At 45.6% G+C, this 16,215-nt stretch overlaps 1 protein-coding gene across 1 annotated transcript in view; it reads right to left on the reverse strand.

The window, feature by feature from the left end:
- Positions 1-1,082: 1,082 nt before the first annotated feature.
- Positions 1,083-16,215, reverse strand: part of LOC309718092 (uncharacterized protein) — a 32,131-nt gene continuing 16,998 nt past the window's right edge. Inside the window, exons 3-4 of the mRNA XM_082553089.1 lie at positions 6,244-6,415; positions 1,083-1,341 (exon numbers count right to left, since the gene is read on the reverse strand). Of these exons, the coding sequence (XP_082409215.1) occupies positions 1,221-1,341; positions 6,244-6,415 (293 nt within the window). The 3' untranslated portion in view covers positions 1,083-1,220. The remainder of the gene's footprint in view (positions 1,342-6,243; positions 6,416-16,215) is intronic.

Below are 16,215 nucleotides of genomic sequence, written 5' to 3' on the forward strand. Positions count from 1 at the left end.
TCCTCAACAGAGCCGCCCGGGTGGCGCGCCACGCTTGCCTGCAGCGTCTCATATGATGCTGAACGGAGGGGACGGCCAGCTCGCCTTCAGTGATGGTGAGTAGAGGCGGCTGGTACCCCAGTGACGCCTCAAACGGAGACACCCCAGTGGCCGCTGACGTGCTGGAATTGTGAGCGTACTCGACCCAAGCTAATTGGCCACTCCAGGTGGATTGATTCGAGGAAACCACACAGCGCAACATAGACTCCAACTCCTGATTCGCCCGCTCCGCCTGACCATTCGTCTGAGGATGAAAACCTGAAGACAAACTCACTCCGGCCCCCAGTTCCGAACAAAACGCCCTCCACACCCGAGAAGTAAACTGGGGACCCCAATCAGAAACAATGTCCCGTGGCAGTCCATGTAATCGAAAAACATGATCAGTGAGGAGCCGAGCAGTCTCCAAGGCCGTCGGGAGCTTAGGCAATGCCACAAAGTGCGCAGCCTTGGAAAAACGGTCTATCACAGTGAGTATGGTCGTGTTACCTGACGACGGCGGTAGACCGGTGACAAAATCCAAAGCGATGTGCGACCAGGGGCGCTTGGGGACGGGCAGAGGGTGCAAGAGACCGGCCTGGGGAGCACTGGGGGTCTTATTCCGAGCACAGGTGGGACGGCCGCCACATAGTCCCGAACATCCCTGAGGAGAGAGGGCCACCAAAACAAACGTCGCAAAAAACTAATGGTGCGGTTCTTACCAGGGTGGCAGGAGAACTTTGCGGTGTGGGCCCAGTGTATAACTCTGCCCCGGACCGTTGTGGGGACGAACAACCGTCCATCAGGGCCCGTCCCTGGGTCTGGCTCCTGCTGCTGGGCCTCTCTGACCGTCCTCTCAATCTCCCATGTGATGGCCCCCACGATGCATGAGGCGGGCAGAACGGGTCTCTGCCTCTCTTCGTCATCCATGTGGGGTGAAAATTGGCGTGACAGAGCATCGGGCTTCGTGTTGCGTGATCCCGGTCTGTAGGTTATAGAGATATTGAAACGTGTAAAGAACAGGGCCCACCTGGCTTGACGAGCGTTGAGACGCTTAGCTGCCTGGATATATGCCAAGTTCTTATGGTCTGTCCAAGTCACCACGGGGTGTTCTCCTCCCTCCAACCAGTGCCGCCATTCCTCCAGGGCCAGTTTGATGGCGAGGAGCTCCCGATCGCCCACGTCATAGTTCCGTTCCGCTGGTGTCAGCCGTCGAGAGAAAAAGGCACATGGGTGCAGCCTGCCCTCCACCCGCTGGGAGAGAACGGCCCCCACCCCTGAGTCCGATGCGTCCACCTCCACCACGAATGGTTGGGTGAGGTCAGCCTGGATCAAAATGGGAGCAGAGGAAAACAGACGTTTCAAATGGGCAAACGCCCGCTGTGCTGAACTAGACCAGAGAAAAGGCTGCTTGGGAGAGGTGAGCCGTGTGAGAGGAGAGACCACCGCACTAAAGTTTCTGATGAACTTAGTATTTTAGTATTTTTTTAGTATTTATTTATTTATTGTCATTGTCAAGAACAATTAAATTGCGTTTGGGGCTTCCATACAACCCAAAAAAAAGAAGAAAATAATAAATACCCCTTAAAACCCAAGTGTACATATTTAACCCAGTGTGACTCCAATGCAATAAGACAATCCTTAGCAATAATGTTCGTAGAAATTCAGACAAAGACCTGAGAAACATGACAAAATACAACAATGCAACCCATTCAATATTATTGTACTGTGAGATATGATATCAGATATGATAGTTATCTATTTAAGAAAGGGGGGGGGGTCAGGAGGGGGAAGAGAATAAAGATATGATGCACCAATGCAGACCAGTTCATTGCTATTAAGAAGTTGGATATGGTTATTGTCCGTGAGAGGGGGGCAGAGAGTTCAGGAGCCTCACAGCCTGTGGATACAGGCTGTTGGCCAGTCTGGATGTTCTGGCCTGTATAGACCTGTACCTTCTCCCTGAGGGCAGCAGATGGAAAAGGTGGCGCGCAGGGTGATGTTGGTCCCGCAGGATACTGTGCACCCTCCTCAGACAGCGAGTGGGGAAGATATTACTGATCTCTGGCAGACTTGTTCCAATAATTCTGCCAGCTTCTTTCACCACCCGCTGGAGTGCTTGCTGATCGGCCTTGGTGCAGCTGGGGAACCACACTAGAAATCCATACGTCAGAACGCTGCTGATGGCACAGTTGTAGAAGTTCAACATCAGAGATCTGGGAATGTGTGCGCTCCGCAGTCTCCTCAGGTAGTAGAGGCGCTGTTGGGCCTTCCGTACAACTGAGGTGATATGGTTGCCCCAGGACAGGTCCTCAGTCACAGTTACCCCCAAGAATTTTAAACTGCTCACCCTCTCCACCGCCTCACTACCAATGAAGAGAGGCAGATGGTTGTTATGACCCCTCTTCCGGAAATCTACAATGATCTCCTTGGTCTTTTTTGTGTTTAAGACCAAGTTATTGTCGTGGCACCATGACTCTAGTTGTTGCACCTCTGTCCTATAGTTTGTCTCATCATTGTTGGATATAAGTCCGAGCACTGTAGTGTCATCTGCAAACTTAACAATGAGATTGGACGCGCAGGAGGAAATACAGTCATGGGTGAAGAGAGTGTATAGCAGAGGGCTCAGAACACACCCCTGAGGGGCACCGGTGTTGACCACAAGGGTGGAAGAGGTGTTCTTACCCACTCTGACACTCTGTCTACGGTTAGTGAGGAAGTCCACAATCCAGTTGCACAGAGAGGAGTTAAGTCCCAGTTGGTGGAGTTTGGGACGGAGTTTGTATGGCCGGATGGTATTAAAAGCCGAGCTGTAGTCTACAAAGAGGAGCCGTGCATAGGTGTTCCTGTGTTCCAAGTGCTTCAGTAATGTGTGCAGCACTGTGGCGATCGCATCCTCGGTTGACCGGTTCTCCCTGTATGCAAACTGTGCGAGTCCAGGGATGGTGGAAAAGCAGCTCTGATGTGTTTAATGACCAGTCTCTCCAGGCATTTGGCGGGAATGGGGGTGAGTGCCACAGGTCTGAAATCGTTCAGACATGTGACATTTGACTGTTTTGGGATGGGAACGATGGTTGCTGCTTTGAAACAGGATGGTACCAGTGAACAGGACAACGAGGTGTTATATATAGAGGTGAAGACGTCTGCCAGGTCCGCAGCACAGTCTTTTAGCACCCGGCCCAGCACTCCATCCGGCCCGGCCGCCTTCCTGGTGTTAATGCTCCGGAACACACGCCTCAGCTCATGAGTGCTCAGGACCAGAGCAGGGTCGGTTGAGGGGAGAGGGGACAGGTCAGGGTCGGTGTTCTCCCTGTCAAAACGGGCATAAAAGAGATTTAGATCCTCAGCCAGAGTAGAACTGTCGGCTGAGGGTGATGGTGTTCTTCTTTTGTAGTCCGTGATAGCCCTGATGCCCTCCCAGACCTGCCTTGGGTTTGTGTTGTTCTCAAACCTGGCCTCGATACGCCTCCTGTGCTGCTGCTTGGCAGTCTTGATGCCTCTTCTCAGGTTGGCCCTGGCAGCACTGTATGCCTCCTGGTCCCCGGATTTGAAAGCGTTGTTCCTTGTTCGAATAAGTTGTTGAACTCCGTGTGTCATCCAGGGTGGATTATTAGGGAACACACGGAATCGTTTCCAAGTTGTTACATTGTCCACACAGAAACAGATGTAGTCCAAGACAGTGGAGGTGTAACTGTCCAATGCGACACGATTGTCAGTGTCCTGCACCTTGAATACATCCCAGTCTGTGCAGTGGAAACAGTCCTGAAGCATCGGAATAGCGTCCTGCGGCCATGTTCTCACGGTTTTGGTTGTAATCCCAGTGCTCTTGATCTTTTGTGTGTATATTGGGTGTAGCAGAAGGGAGAGATAGTCTGACAGACCCAGGTGGGGATAAGCCTGGGCTCTGTACGCATTTGCCATGTTGGTGTACACCTGGTCCAACGTTCTATCTCCTCTGGTAGCACACTTCACATTACGGTGGAAATTGTGAAGTACAGATTTCAGGTCCGCGTGGTTAAAATCCCCAGCCGCAATAAAGACACTGTCCGGGTGTGCTACCAGGCTGTTATTGATGCTGCTGCTCAATTGTGCTAATGCTAGCTTAGCATTAGCATCTGGTGGAATGTAAACAGCGCAGATGTAAACGGCAGAAAATTCCCGAGGGAGATAGAATGGACGGCACTTTAACACCAACAGTTCTACCTCTGTACTGCACAGTTTTTCCGTTACCGTGACGTTCGTGCACCAAAGGTTGTTAATATAGATGCACAGCCCCCCGCCAGTCTTCTTACCCGAGTCCGCAGACCTGTCGGCTCGATAGGCGGTGCGGCCTGCTAGATCGATAGCCGCATCGGGAATGGCGCTGTCCAGCCAGGTTTCAGTGAAAATCATGCACGAACAGTTATTAAAAGTCCGTCGAGTGGCGATCTGCAGTCGTATTTCATCCAGTTTGTAACGGATTGAACGGGCGTTGGAGAGGAATATGATCGGGAGTGGTGGTTTAAACGGACTAGTCTTTAGCCGTGCCCACAGGCCTCCCCGCTTGCCTCTCTTCTGCCTCCGCTCGCAACGTCTCCTCCTGCGGCTTGCTGTTGCGGGTAGCCCCGGGGGTTGCTTAACGATCTCCGGGGGGATGAGATACTCGGATGTTAGTTGAAGATCTCCATGGCTTAGTTGTAGTAGATCATCTCTGTTGTATTGAAGTAACCCCAGACTGTGTGAAATAATACACAGTACCACCAAAAGTGCAAAAGTGTAGGAGCTCCGGGCCGCTGCGTCTGTGCGCGCCGCCATCTTAAATCTTTGTAGATGACTTTTTACTTCCTGTAAAAGTTGGCGAACCCGAGAAACCTTTGCAGTTCCCGACGTGTCTTGGGCTCGGGCCACTCTACCACTGCCCTCACTTTGGCAGGGTCGGCTCGCAACTGCCCCTTCTCCACAATAAACCCCAAAAACGGCACAGACTGAACATGAAACTGGCACTTCTCACCCTTGACGAAAAGCCGATTCTCCAGCAAACGCTGCAGCACCAGTCTCACCTGTTTCACGTGTTCGGCTCGGGTCCTGGAGAAAATTAGGATGTCGTCTAAATAGACAAACACAAAGTGGTTAATAAAGTCACGCAGCACATCATTAACCATAGCTTGAAAAACAGCGGGGGCGTTGGTGAGTCCGAAAGGCATAACCAAATATTCGAAGTGCCCCAGATGGGTGTTAAACGCCGTCTTCCATTCATCCCCTTTGCGAACACGAACCAGATGGTATGCATTACGGAGGTCGAGTTTGGAAAAGATGGTCGCCCCCTGGAGTAGTTCGAACGCTGAGGCCAGAAGAGGGAGGGGATATCTGTTCTTGACTGTAATCTTATTCAGGCCCCGGAAATCTATACAGGGGCGGAGAGACTTGTCTTTTTTCTGTACAAAGAAGAATCCAGCCCCCAGCGGGGACGTGGATGGGCGAATTAGACCGGCAGCAAGGGAGTCTGTGATGTAACGCTCCATCGTCTCACGTTCGGGTTTTGAGATGCTGTAAAGCCGGCTGGTGGGTAATGGGGCGCCGGGGTGCAGATCTATCCCGCAATCGTAAGGGCGATGAGGCGGGAGGGACACTGCCAGGTCTTTGCTGAATACCTGAGCCAAATCGTGGTACTCCGGAGGGACGGCTGAAAGATCAGGTGCCTTCACTTGAGCCGCTGGAGTTAGGGGCAATAAACTGGGCACCGCTGCACGTAAACAATGTTCATGGCACCACTCGTTCCATCCTGTCACGCGTCCCTGAGCCCAGTCGATCCGCGGGTTGTGTTGTGTGAGCCATGGGAACCCCAAGACCAATGGTGTGCCGGGGGCTCTAAACAGAAACAGGGAAACTCTCTCGACATGGTTACCAGAAAGAACTAAGGTCAGATCGGCTGTGCGATGAGTTATTTCCGCTAACGGGCTGCCGTTAAGAGCCAACACTTGAAGGGGCTCCTGGAGAGGGACTGCAGGAAAACCCAACCTCCTAGCGAGCGATTCATCCAGAAAACTCTGTTCGGCCCCAGAATCCACTAACGCACTACACAGATGGGTGTGAGATTGAAAAACCAACTTAGCAGGAAAACTCAGATGGGAGGCAGTGTTCATGGTCGCACCCGTCAGTATTCCCACAGCTACTGACGGGCTTGGTCGTTTCCCCGAGAGGGGCATGCGTCAGCAAAATGTCCCTTCTTCCCACATGCAAAACACTCACCCGTCTGGCGTCTCCTCCTCCAATCTGTGGAGCTCAATCGTGTTCTGCCTAGCTGCATAGGCTCCTCCGCCTCCGTAGGTCCGTCCCTCTCCATTCCAGAGCCGGCAATTCCGCCCGCCACCTAGCGCCTCCCGGTGTCCGCCTGCCGAACTCCCGCAGGTGGTCGTCCAACCTAATACATAAATCAATCAACGCACTCAAAGTGTTAGGCAAGTCTTTTGTAGCCAACTCACGCTTCAGTCCCTCATTCAGACTGTTCAAGAAGGCGCCCCGGAGCGCCGTTTCCTCCCAACCAGTCTCCTCAGCGAGGATCCAGAAGTCCACCGAGAAGTCAGCGACGCTCCTCCGGCCCTGCTTCAAGGTAAACGTCCTATGCGCAGCACTGTCAGGGTTAGTTCCTTTATCAAAAACGCCACGAAATTTGTTCAAAAACTCAGTGTAAGAAATCTGAGGCTGGGAGTTCAGGACCGCTTGCGCCCACTGCAAGGCTCGGCCCGTCAACAGCTCCACCATCAAGGCTATTTTAGAACCATCAGTGGCGTAGGCCTGAGCCTGCTGCCTAAAGATGAGGGCACACTGCGTCAAAAATCCCCTACTCTTGTCTAATTCCCCAGAAAACTTTTCCGGGACAGGCAATGAATGTTCCCGTGGCGGTGGAGGAGGGGAGGGAGGCAGTGGGCAAGCAGCAGCGACGCTGATCGGGGGTGGCGCTGGTGAAGGGCCCCCCGCAGCTCCAGACGGAGATAGCAGCATACCTTTTAGCTCCGTCACAACCTGGATTAGCGCAGATTGCTCCCTGGAGACATGGTGTAACATTTTCTCGTGGCGTTCTAATTGCCCCGCCTGGAGCGACAGCTCGCGCCGCCAGGATGACGAGTCCGCTGAGTCCGCTTGACTGGAACGTTCTGTCATGGAGAAATGGAAGTAAAGGACTCAGGTGCGAGACTTCTTGCAGAGTGACAGTGAATTTATTCACAGTGAAAAGGTGAGTCAATAGTTCGAGTCTGTAATCCAGAAAGAGCAGTGCTGTAATAATCCAAAACCGCTCCTTGTGCCGGCTCCTCCTCCGATCTCTGAATCCTGGGGGCAGATGAGAAAAACACCCGCACGGTAACTCAACCGTTCTCTCTTTCACAAGCTGAGTATACTAGCCACGATTACGCTACCCGGTTTAGTTCAACGTTCCAGCGTTGGTTGTGACTCGACTGCACCGTTAAATAGGGCTGCTTCAGATCAGTTGTAGCCGGCGAAATAATTACGTACAGGTGCGACGCTTCCAGCTCCGGACCCTCCCCTCCGGTCAGCTGCCGTGCCGTGCCACGGCTTCCGGAGGTACATGTCTCCGCAGCAAAACACATGCACAAGATGGAGAGGAGAACACGACGCAGTACACACAAACACCCCCAAAAAATGGCAAGGTAATCGGTGAGGACCACCTAGCCATGACAATAGCTATGCCATTTTACATTACAAAGATATTTTCTGTGGTTTGGCAGAGGAGGTGGGCGGCTGTTGAATGTTGACTGCAACTAATGAGTTTCCAGCATAATGATTTTTCTGATTAGTTTCTTAATCATTTAATTTTTGTTGCTTTTTAAAGAACACGATGAAAAAATGCTTTCAAGCCAATATTCCAATAATTAAAGAATAAAGGAAAAGAGCCAAGTCATAACCATAGTATGTATATTATGTTGGATAGTTTCATTAATGAGAGTGCATATTATGTATGTTTTATAATTAAATCTGGATGCCTCTAAAGCAGCTCCGTAAAATTATAAAGAAATGTAAAACAGACATACTTCAGATTCACATCATGTGTGTGTGTGTGTGTACACAATACAAGAGCAACTGTCCTCACTTACATGTCATCAATTGTGTGGCATCACCAACAGGACTAGCTGGATCCTTTTCCTACACTAACCATCATGTGTCCACAGAGCTGTGTCATTGCTCTCGTGTTGGACATTAACATGCATCCAGCCTCTTTTCTTCTGTTGACTCCATGTACTCCACAGATTGTGATATCTGATCAAATAAAGGACGAGGGAACACAGTAAAGATAAGAAAAGCTGAATCAAAGTTCTGTCCTGTTTTGAAGTTGTGCCAGACTTGTGATGCAGATAGTTGAAAGCAGTGGGTGACAGATGAAACAGAAACATCACTCCATATTCAACGTGCCTCTGATCTCAATTTGTGTAGTGCTGATTAACTTATGTACGTTTCCTGTGTTTGTGTATCCTTTTAATTTTTACTTGTATATGAATTATTTATCACAATATCACATTTATAATAATGTTGCCTTGTTTTTGTCACCATCACCACAGAAAATAAATTGATGTTTCAAACATGGTTTCGCTGTAGAGTTCTCATATACGTGCAGCCACGTGAAAAAGAAAGTTCTTACATGAATAATCAAATTCATTTGATCTTCAGGAAGTGTCACCACCTCTGTAGAAGCAGAGGTTTTCACACTTTGCTGATCTGAAGCATGTAGACCTGTGCTGATAAAATGTCACAATCTTCACAGGAGTGAAAGTCCCAGGAAATTCACCCCTAGGTCAAACTGTGTAATGTCAACTGCAATAAAAGAGTCCTTACAAAGGATGTTAAATGTTAAGGTTAATGGCTTGTTTGGAACAGGGTTAAAATGAAGGTTAAAAGGGTTAGGGTTGGGTCCTGATTATTTAAGACCTTGTATGTGAGGAGCAGAATTCTGGATTTAACAGGAAGCCAATGAAGGGAAGCCAAAACAGGAGAAATATGCTCTCTCTTTCTAGTCCCTGTCAGGACTCTTGCTGCAGCATTTTGGATTAACTGAAGGCTTTTCAGTGAGTTTTTTGGACATCCTGATAATAATGAATTACAGTCGTCCAGCCTGGAAGTAATAAATGCATGAACTAGTTTTTCAGCCTCGCTCTGAGACAGGATATTTCTAACTTTAGAGATGTTGCGCAAATGGAAGAACGCAGTCTTACATATTTGTTTAATATGTGCATTGAAGGAAATGTCCTGGTCAAAAATGACTCCAAGGTTCCTCACAGTGTTACTGGAGGCCAAGGTAATGCCATCCAGAGTAAGAATCTGGTTAGATACCATATTTCTAGGCTTTTCAGGGCCGAGTACAATAACCTCAGTTTTATCTGAATTAAGAAGCAGAAAGTTAGCGGCCATCCAGGTCTTTATGTCTTTAAGACATTCCTGCAGTTTAACTCATTGGTGTGTGTTATCTGGCTTCATGGACAGATAGAGCTGGGTGTCATCTGCATAGCAGTGTAAATGTATGCTATGTCTTCTAATGATGCTGCCTAAGGGAAGCATATATAATGTAAACAGAATTGGTCCTAGCACTGAACCCTGTGGAACTCCATAATTAACCTCAGTGTGTGAAGAGGACTCTCCATTTACATGAACAAACTGGAGTCTATTAGATAGATATGATACAAACCACTGCAGTGCAGTACCTGTAATACCTACAGCATGTTCTAATCGCTCTAATAGGATATTATGGTCGACAGTATCGAATGCTGCACTAAGGTCTAGCAGGACAAGCACAGAGATGAGTCCACTGTCAGAGGCCATAAGAAGATCATTTGTAACCTCAACTAAAGCTGTTTCTGTGCTGTGATGAGCTCTGAAACCTGACTGAAACTCTTCAAATAAACCATTCCTCTGCAGATGATCTGTTAGCTGTTTGACAACTACTCTTTCAAGGATTTTTGATATGAAAGGAAGGTTGGAGATTGGCCTATAATTAGCTAAGACTGCTGGGTCTAGAGATGGCTTTTTGAGTAAAGGTTTAACTACAGCCAGCTTGAAGGCCTGTGGTACATAGCCGATCATTAGAGATAGGTTGATCATATTTAAGATCGAAGAATTAATTAATGGCAGGACTTCTTTGAGCAGTTTTGTAGGAATGGGGTCTAAAAGACACGTTGATGGTTTGGAGGAAGTAATTATTGAAGTTAACTCAGAAAGATCAATTAGAGAAAAAGAGTCTAACTTAACATCAATGGTACTAAGAGTAGCTGTAGATAATATTACATCTGTGGGATGATTACTGGTAATTTTTTCTCTAATGATAAAAATTTTATTTGTGAAGAAGTTCATGAAGTCATTACTAGTTAACATTAAAGGGATTGTTGGCTCAAAAGAGCTCTGACTTTTTGTCAGCCTGGCTACAGTGCTGAAGAGAAACCTGGGGTTGTTCTTATTTTCTTCAATCAGTGATGAATAGTAAGATGTTCTGGCTTTGTGGAGGGCTTTCTTATAAAGCAGCAAACTATTTCTCCAGGCTAAATGATGATCCTCTAAATTTGTGACACGCCATTTCCTCTCCAGATTACGAGTCATCTGCTTTAGGGTACGTGTTTGAGAATTATACCACGGAGTCAGGTACTTCTGATTAGAAACCTTAGTTTTCACGGGAGCTACAGTATCCAGAGTCGTATGTAGTGAGGAGGTGAAATTATTAACAAGATAATCGACTTCTGTTGGGGTAGCGTTCAGATAGCTGCTCTGCTCTATGTTGGTACAGGGCATTGAAGATGATAACAGTGGGTGGATTATATTCTTAAACTTAGTTACAGCGCTTTCAGAAAGACATCTACTGTGATAAAGTCTACTCTCCACCGCTGTGTAATCAATAATTGTAAATGTAAATGTTATCAGGAAATGATCAGACAGGAGAGGGTTTTCAGGAAACACTGTTAAATGTTCAGTTTCTATGCCATATGTTAAAACAGCCAAAACGGGTTTTTCATAATGGTGTATTTATTTCAGGTCATTTAACAACTGAATTTCTTAGTCAGGCAATCAGGGTCAGTGGGTGGGACCTGAACGCTCATTGGCTGCTGCTTAAAAAGCTGCTTAAAATTCAAGTGTCTCAAAATGTTTCTATTATTACAAAAAAAAAAAAATCGAAGTGAAAGAAATATTTAATCAAATATTATAATGTAAAACAAAAATTCAATGACACATTTTTAACATTTTGGTGTTCCATAGTCTAGTTCATATTAAAAAGTTAAATATTGTATTAGCACTAGGTTAGGTTCCTGTATTCCTCCGTACAAACACCAATCCCACATATCACACGAAAGTCTGGGCTACGGCTATGAATTGTATTAATATGACTCAAAAGAGATGTTCATGTTAAGGCAACAAAAACAAAACAAATCCCACACCACCAACACGCCATCTTGTTTGGGAAAAAAGACCTGAAAGAAGTTCTTGGCGGGCAGAGTAGTAGGGGTCAATACCAAGTTTGAAGGGGTGGTTTATACCAAGTCTGCATTTAACTTGTAATGTAATGTAATTGTAAAGACGACTACCACAGTCATAGTAATTGATGGGTTATTTGTTAAAATTTGTTTTTCTAATGCCAGTTCATTATGTACGGAGCCCCGCAAGGGACATGGGATAAAAAAAAAATTAAGACAAACTTTTGCGAGTAACTTGGGATCTCGCAAAACTTATATATGTTTTTCTGTCCTCAGGTTCTGACAAAAGCTACACCAGAAAATCATGGAGGGTTTGGATGATTGCAACTTTTCGGTTCTAAATGGTAGGCCAAGCATATGCATATTTATGCAAATTAATGTCTAAGTGAATTTTGTGTTGCACACACTGACAGTGATCCTACATAGAATCAGTTTTATGTTGTCAAATCAATAAAATATTTGAAATTACATTTAAATGTATTTGACAAAATGACCATTTGGAATTGTTTCCTTTCTTGAACAGTGAAATGTATACATTTAAAGAGATGTACAACCTTTACATTTCTGAAAGTTACTGACTTTTATTTAAAGCTGCCAACATAGATGAGGTCTTGCTCCACACCCTCAGTAGGGACGATTTAAGGGACCTGCTTCCAGGGCCTGAAAATTTTATGAGGAGGAAACAGTTCGGCTCATGTTCACAAAGAGGCAAGTTTTGCCGCTTTTGATCTAAAAACACCTAGCACGACACATTGTGTTTAGGACTCCTGTAATATAACTATTTTCGTTTACTTATTTAGGATGAAACTAAAGAAAAGGCGTCTCATGGATATCTCACCATGTCACCAGGGAGAAGATTATGATGCAGAATCAAGTAGTGGATCAAACATGCTTTTGCCACCAAGTAGCAGTTCTGGTGACAACAGTTGTAAGTGAAAGATTACAATTATAGCAATAATATTGAACTGAAAGTTGATTTAGTTCTTTCTTTCCTGTTCTGTTTAAACATAGCCCTGTTCAGTACACTACCAACTCTCTTCCCATCACGAACTGCACCACCCAAGAAGATGGGACATGCCAGTGAAGCACTGATTCTTTTCCTTCAGGTCTGGGTTTCTTCATATTTGTTATCAAATAATACCCCTAAAGCTGAAAATAAATTGGAAATAATTATATATTTAACTATCACAGGTGCAGTGTGTCATTTCCTAAAGTGTGTAAAGACATAATCCTAACGGTGATGAGGCAGAATTTATTACATTTTTCAATGGCATGGATATTTGGGATTTTCTATACAGTATTTGTCAATCTAAAGAAAAATAACATTAATATGGTCTGTAGCGCATCTGATCTATGGTTGTCATCATTCATGTATCACCCTAAGGATGCAACCCAAAGGGATCAATGAAGTTAAGTCTAAGTCTAATACATACTTGTTGTTAAGTATTTGAACTACCATGATAGCTTTGGAGTTTCTCCGTACATTGTACAGGGTGGGCCATTTATATGGATACACCGTAATAACATGGGAATGGTTGGTGATGTTAAAGTCCTGTTTGTGGCACATTAGTATATGTGAGGGGGCAAACTCCTCAAGATGGGTGGTGACCATGGTGGCCATTTAGAAGTCGGCCATCTTGGATACAACTTTTGTTTTTTCAATAGGAAGAGGGCCATGTGACACATCAGACTTATTGGTAATGTCACAAGAAAAACAATGGTGTGCTTGGTTTCAACGTAACTTTATTCTTTCATCAGTTATTGTTACATCCTGTGAGGCTGTGGGAGTGTGTGGGCGTGGTGTTGTCTTCTCCCTCTCCTCCTCTTGCCCCTCCCCTTGTCTCTCTCTGCCCCTGCCTTCTCCTTTAGGACACACCTGCTGCTCATCTGCCCTCGTTACCACCAATTACCCTCAGAGGTGATAAGCTGGAGAAGAGCAGTGTGGTGGTGTGGGAGAGGCTGCTGGTGGATTTCCTCTGTGTTGGTCAGTGTGTGATACTGGTTTAGGTATGGAAAAGGCCTGCTGTGTGTGACCAGCCCCACTGTGCGTGGCTCTTTGTGAGTAGTGCTTAACTGAGCGGTGGTTTCCCTTAAGTGACGGCGGCCTCCATTATTTTGTTTGGCCTGCCTGGTTATTGTTAATAGCAGCGTTGCTGTCTTTTTCTGTTGTTGCTGTTGTTGCCTTGTTGTTGTTTTCTTTTGTCGAAGTGGTCACTATCTCTTTGGGTTGACCTGTCTGATTTATCATTAAAGCAGCGGTGCTGTCTCTTTTTGTTGTTACTATTTATATGATTATTGAGGTATTTGATTATAATAAAGATTTATTTTGTGTTAAATACCTCTTCCTGGCGTTCTTTTCATTTCACCCAGCTCCAACTGTTACTGTCCCCCACCCTCATCGCCTAGCTTTTATGTGGGGACGTAACAGTTATTTACGAGTTTCTGAACACTTATAAAATGTGTTCAATGTGCTGCCCATTGTGTTGGATTGTCAATGCAACCCTCTTCTCCCTCTCTTCACACACTGATAGCAACACCGCAGGAGAAATGCCAGCACAGGCATCCAGTATCCGTAGTTTCAGGTGCTGCACATCTCGTATCTTCACACCATAGACAATTGCCTTCAGATGACCCCAAAGATAAAAGTCTAAGGGGGTCAGATTGGGAGACCATGGGGGCCATTCAACTGGCCCACGATGACCAATCCACTTTCCAGGAAACTGTTCATCTAGGAATGCTCGGACCTGGCACCCATAATGTGGTGGTGCACCATGTTGCTGTAAAAACTCAGGGAACGTGCCAGCTTCAGTGCACAAAGAGGGAAACACATCATCATGTAGCAATTTCAAATATCCAGTGGCCTTGAGGTTTCCATTGATGAAGAATGGACCCACTATCGTTGTACCCCATATGCCACACCAAACCATCACTTTTGTTGGTCCAGCAGTCTTGGAGGGATCCATCCAATGTGGGTTAGTGTCAGACCAATAGCGGTGGTTTTGTTTGTTAACACCACTCACATAAAAGTTTGCCTCATCACTGAACAAAATCTTCTGTGTGAACTGAGGGTCCTGTTCCAATTTTTGTTTTGCCCATTCTGCAAATTCTGTGCGCCGATCTGGGTCATCCTCGTTGAGATGCTGCAGTAGCTGGAGTTTGTAAGGGTGCCATTTGTGAGTAGCTAATAACCGCCGAAGGGATGTTCGACTAATGCCACTCTCCAGTGACATGCGGCGAGTGCTACGCTGTGGGCTCTTGCTGAATGAAACTAGGACAGCCACTGGTGTTTCTTCATTAGTGACAGTTTTCTTGCGTCCACATTTTGCCAAATCCAACACTGAACCAGTTTCACGAAACTTAGCAAGCAGTTTGCGAACTGTAGCATGGGAGATGGGTGGTCTCATAGGGTGTCTTGCATTGAAATCTGCTGCAATGACCAGGTTACTGCGTTCACCAGCTATCAACACAATTTCGATCCGCTCCTCAGGTGTTAACCTCTTCAACATGTCAATGGCTGTGAACAAAGAGAAACTTGTAAATAACTCATGAAAGAATAAAGTTACGTTGAAACCAAGCACACCACTGTTTTTCTTGTGACATTACCAATAAGTTTGATGTGTCACATGGCCCTCTTCCTATTGAAAAAACAAAAGTTGTATCCAAGATGGCCAACTTCTAAATGGCCCCCATGGTCACCACCCACCTTGAGGAGTTTGCCCCCTCACATATACTAATGTGCCACAAACAGGACTTTAATCTCACCAACCATTCCCATGTTATTACGGTGTATCCATATAAATGGCCCACCCTGTACAATTTTGTCTTTGTTTTTCTTTTTGCCAACAGAAGATCCAGCGTCAGCCCCTTTCTGCTCTTTGAAGGGTCATTGCATTGCATTATTGCAGTTTGAACCACTCCCATCACTACATTTGCCACAGATGACCTTGGAGAAGGTTTGCTGTATCTTATGGCATACTACTACTCACCTATCCTAAATGTGTGGCAGCGCTTCTGTCTGTCATTCAGATTTAAGTGTTAAAGGACAATATCCATGACCAAGACACCACAGGCTCATACAAAACAGTCTTGGCAGGCTGTAGAAATTTTTATTGAAACGTAGAGCTGTTTGAGCAAGATGTAACTGAGGTCTGTGTTGGAAGGTTTGGATCTGATAGCGTTGAAGTTGCAATTTACACTTGAATTCTTTTTTTTAAATTCTTATTAATGTAATACAAAGTACTTTTTCCTTTAAACACATCTGTTCTGCAAATTCTGTTTGAAATTGCAAATGCTCTTTTTATTATGTTTTATATGTTGCGTAGCTAACTGGTTTAGCAGTTCGAAAAGGAACACAAAATAACAAAGTTACACTTACAATGTGTCTTTAAATTTTTGTGTACTATGATAGACTGAAGTTACTGTTTGTTACTGTTTGGACAGTTCTTTTCCAATAAAGGTCATGTACACAGTATACTGTGCCAGACTTTTTTGACTTAACAGAGTTTTTGGAATAGCTAATTCACAACTTGTTTTAAGATATCTGTTAGGTATTTTAGTACCATGGGAGCATTTACTGGATATTGTTTTATAGTGACATTATACAGGAAAACTCTGTCATTCAACAAGGTTGAAATACCACAGAGATCACTCCCTCAGCTACATTAGTTTCTTAATCTTTTAGACGCCTGTTGAAGGCCAAATGGTTTGTTTCAGATTTCACTAATGAAAGAACTCTTCGTTTTGTGCCTTGAAAATA

Source organism: Aulonocara stuartgranti (assembly GCF_965226115.1).
Source record: "Aulonocara stuartgranti genome assembly, chromosome: 2".
Taxonomy (NCBI): domain Eukaryota; kingdom Metazoa; phylum Chordata; class Actinopteri; order Cichliformes; family Cichlidae; genus Aulonocara; species Aulonocara stuartgranti.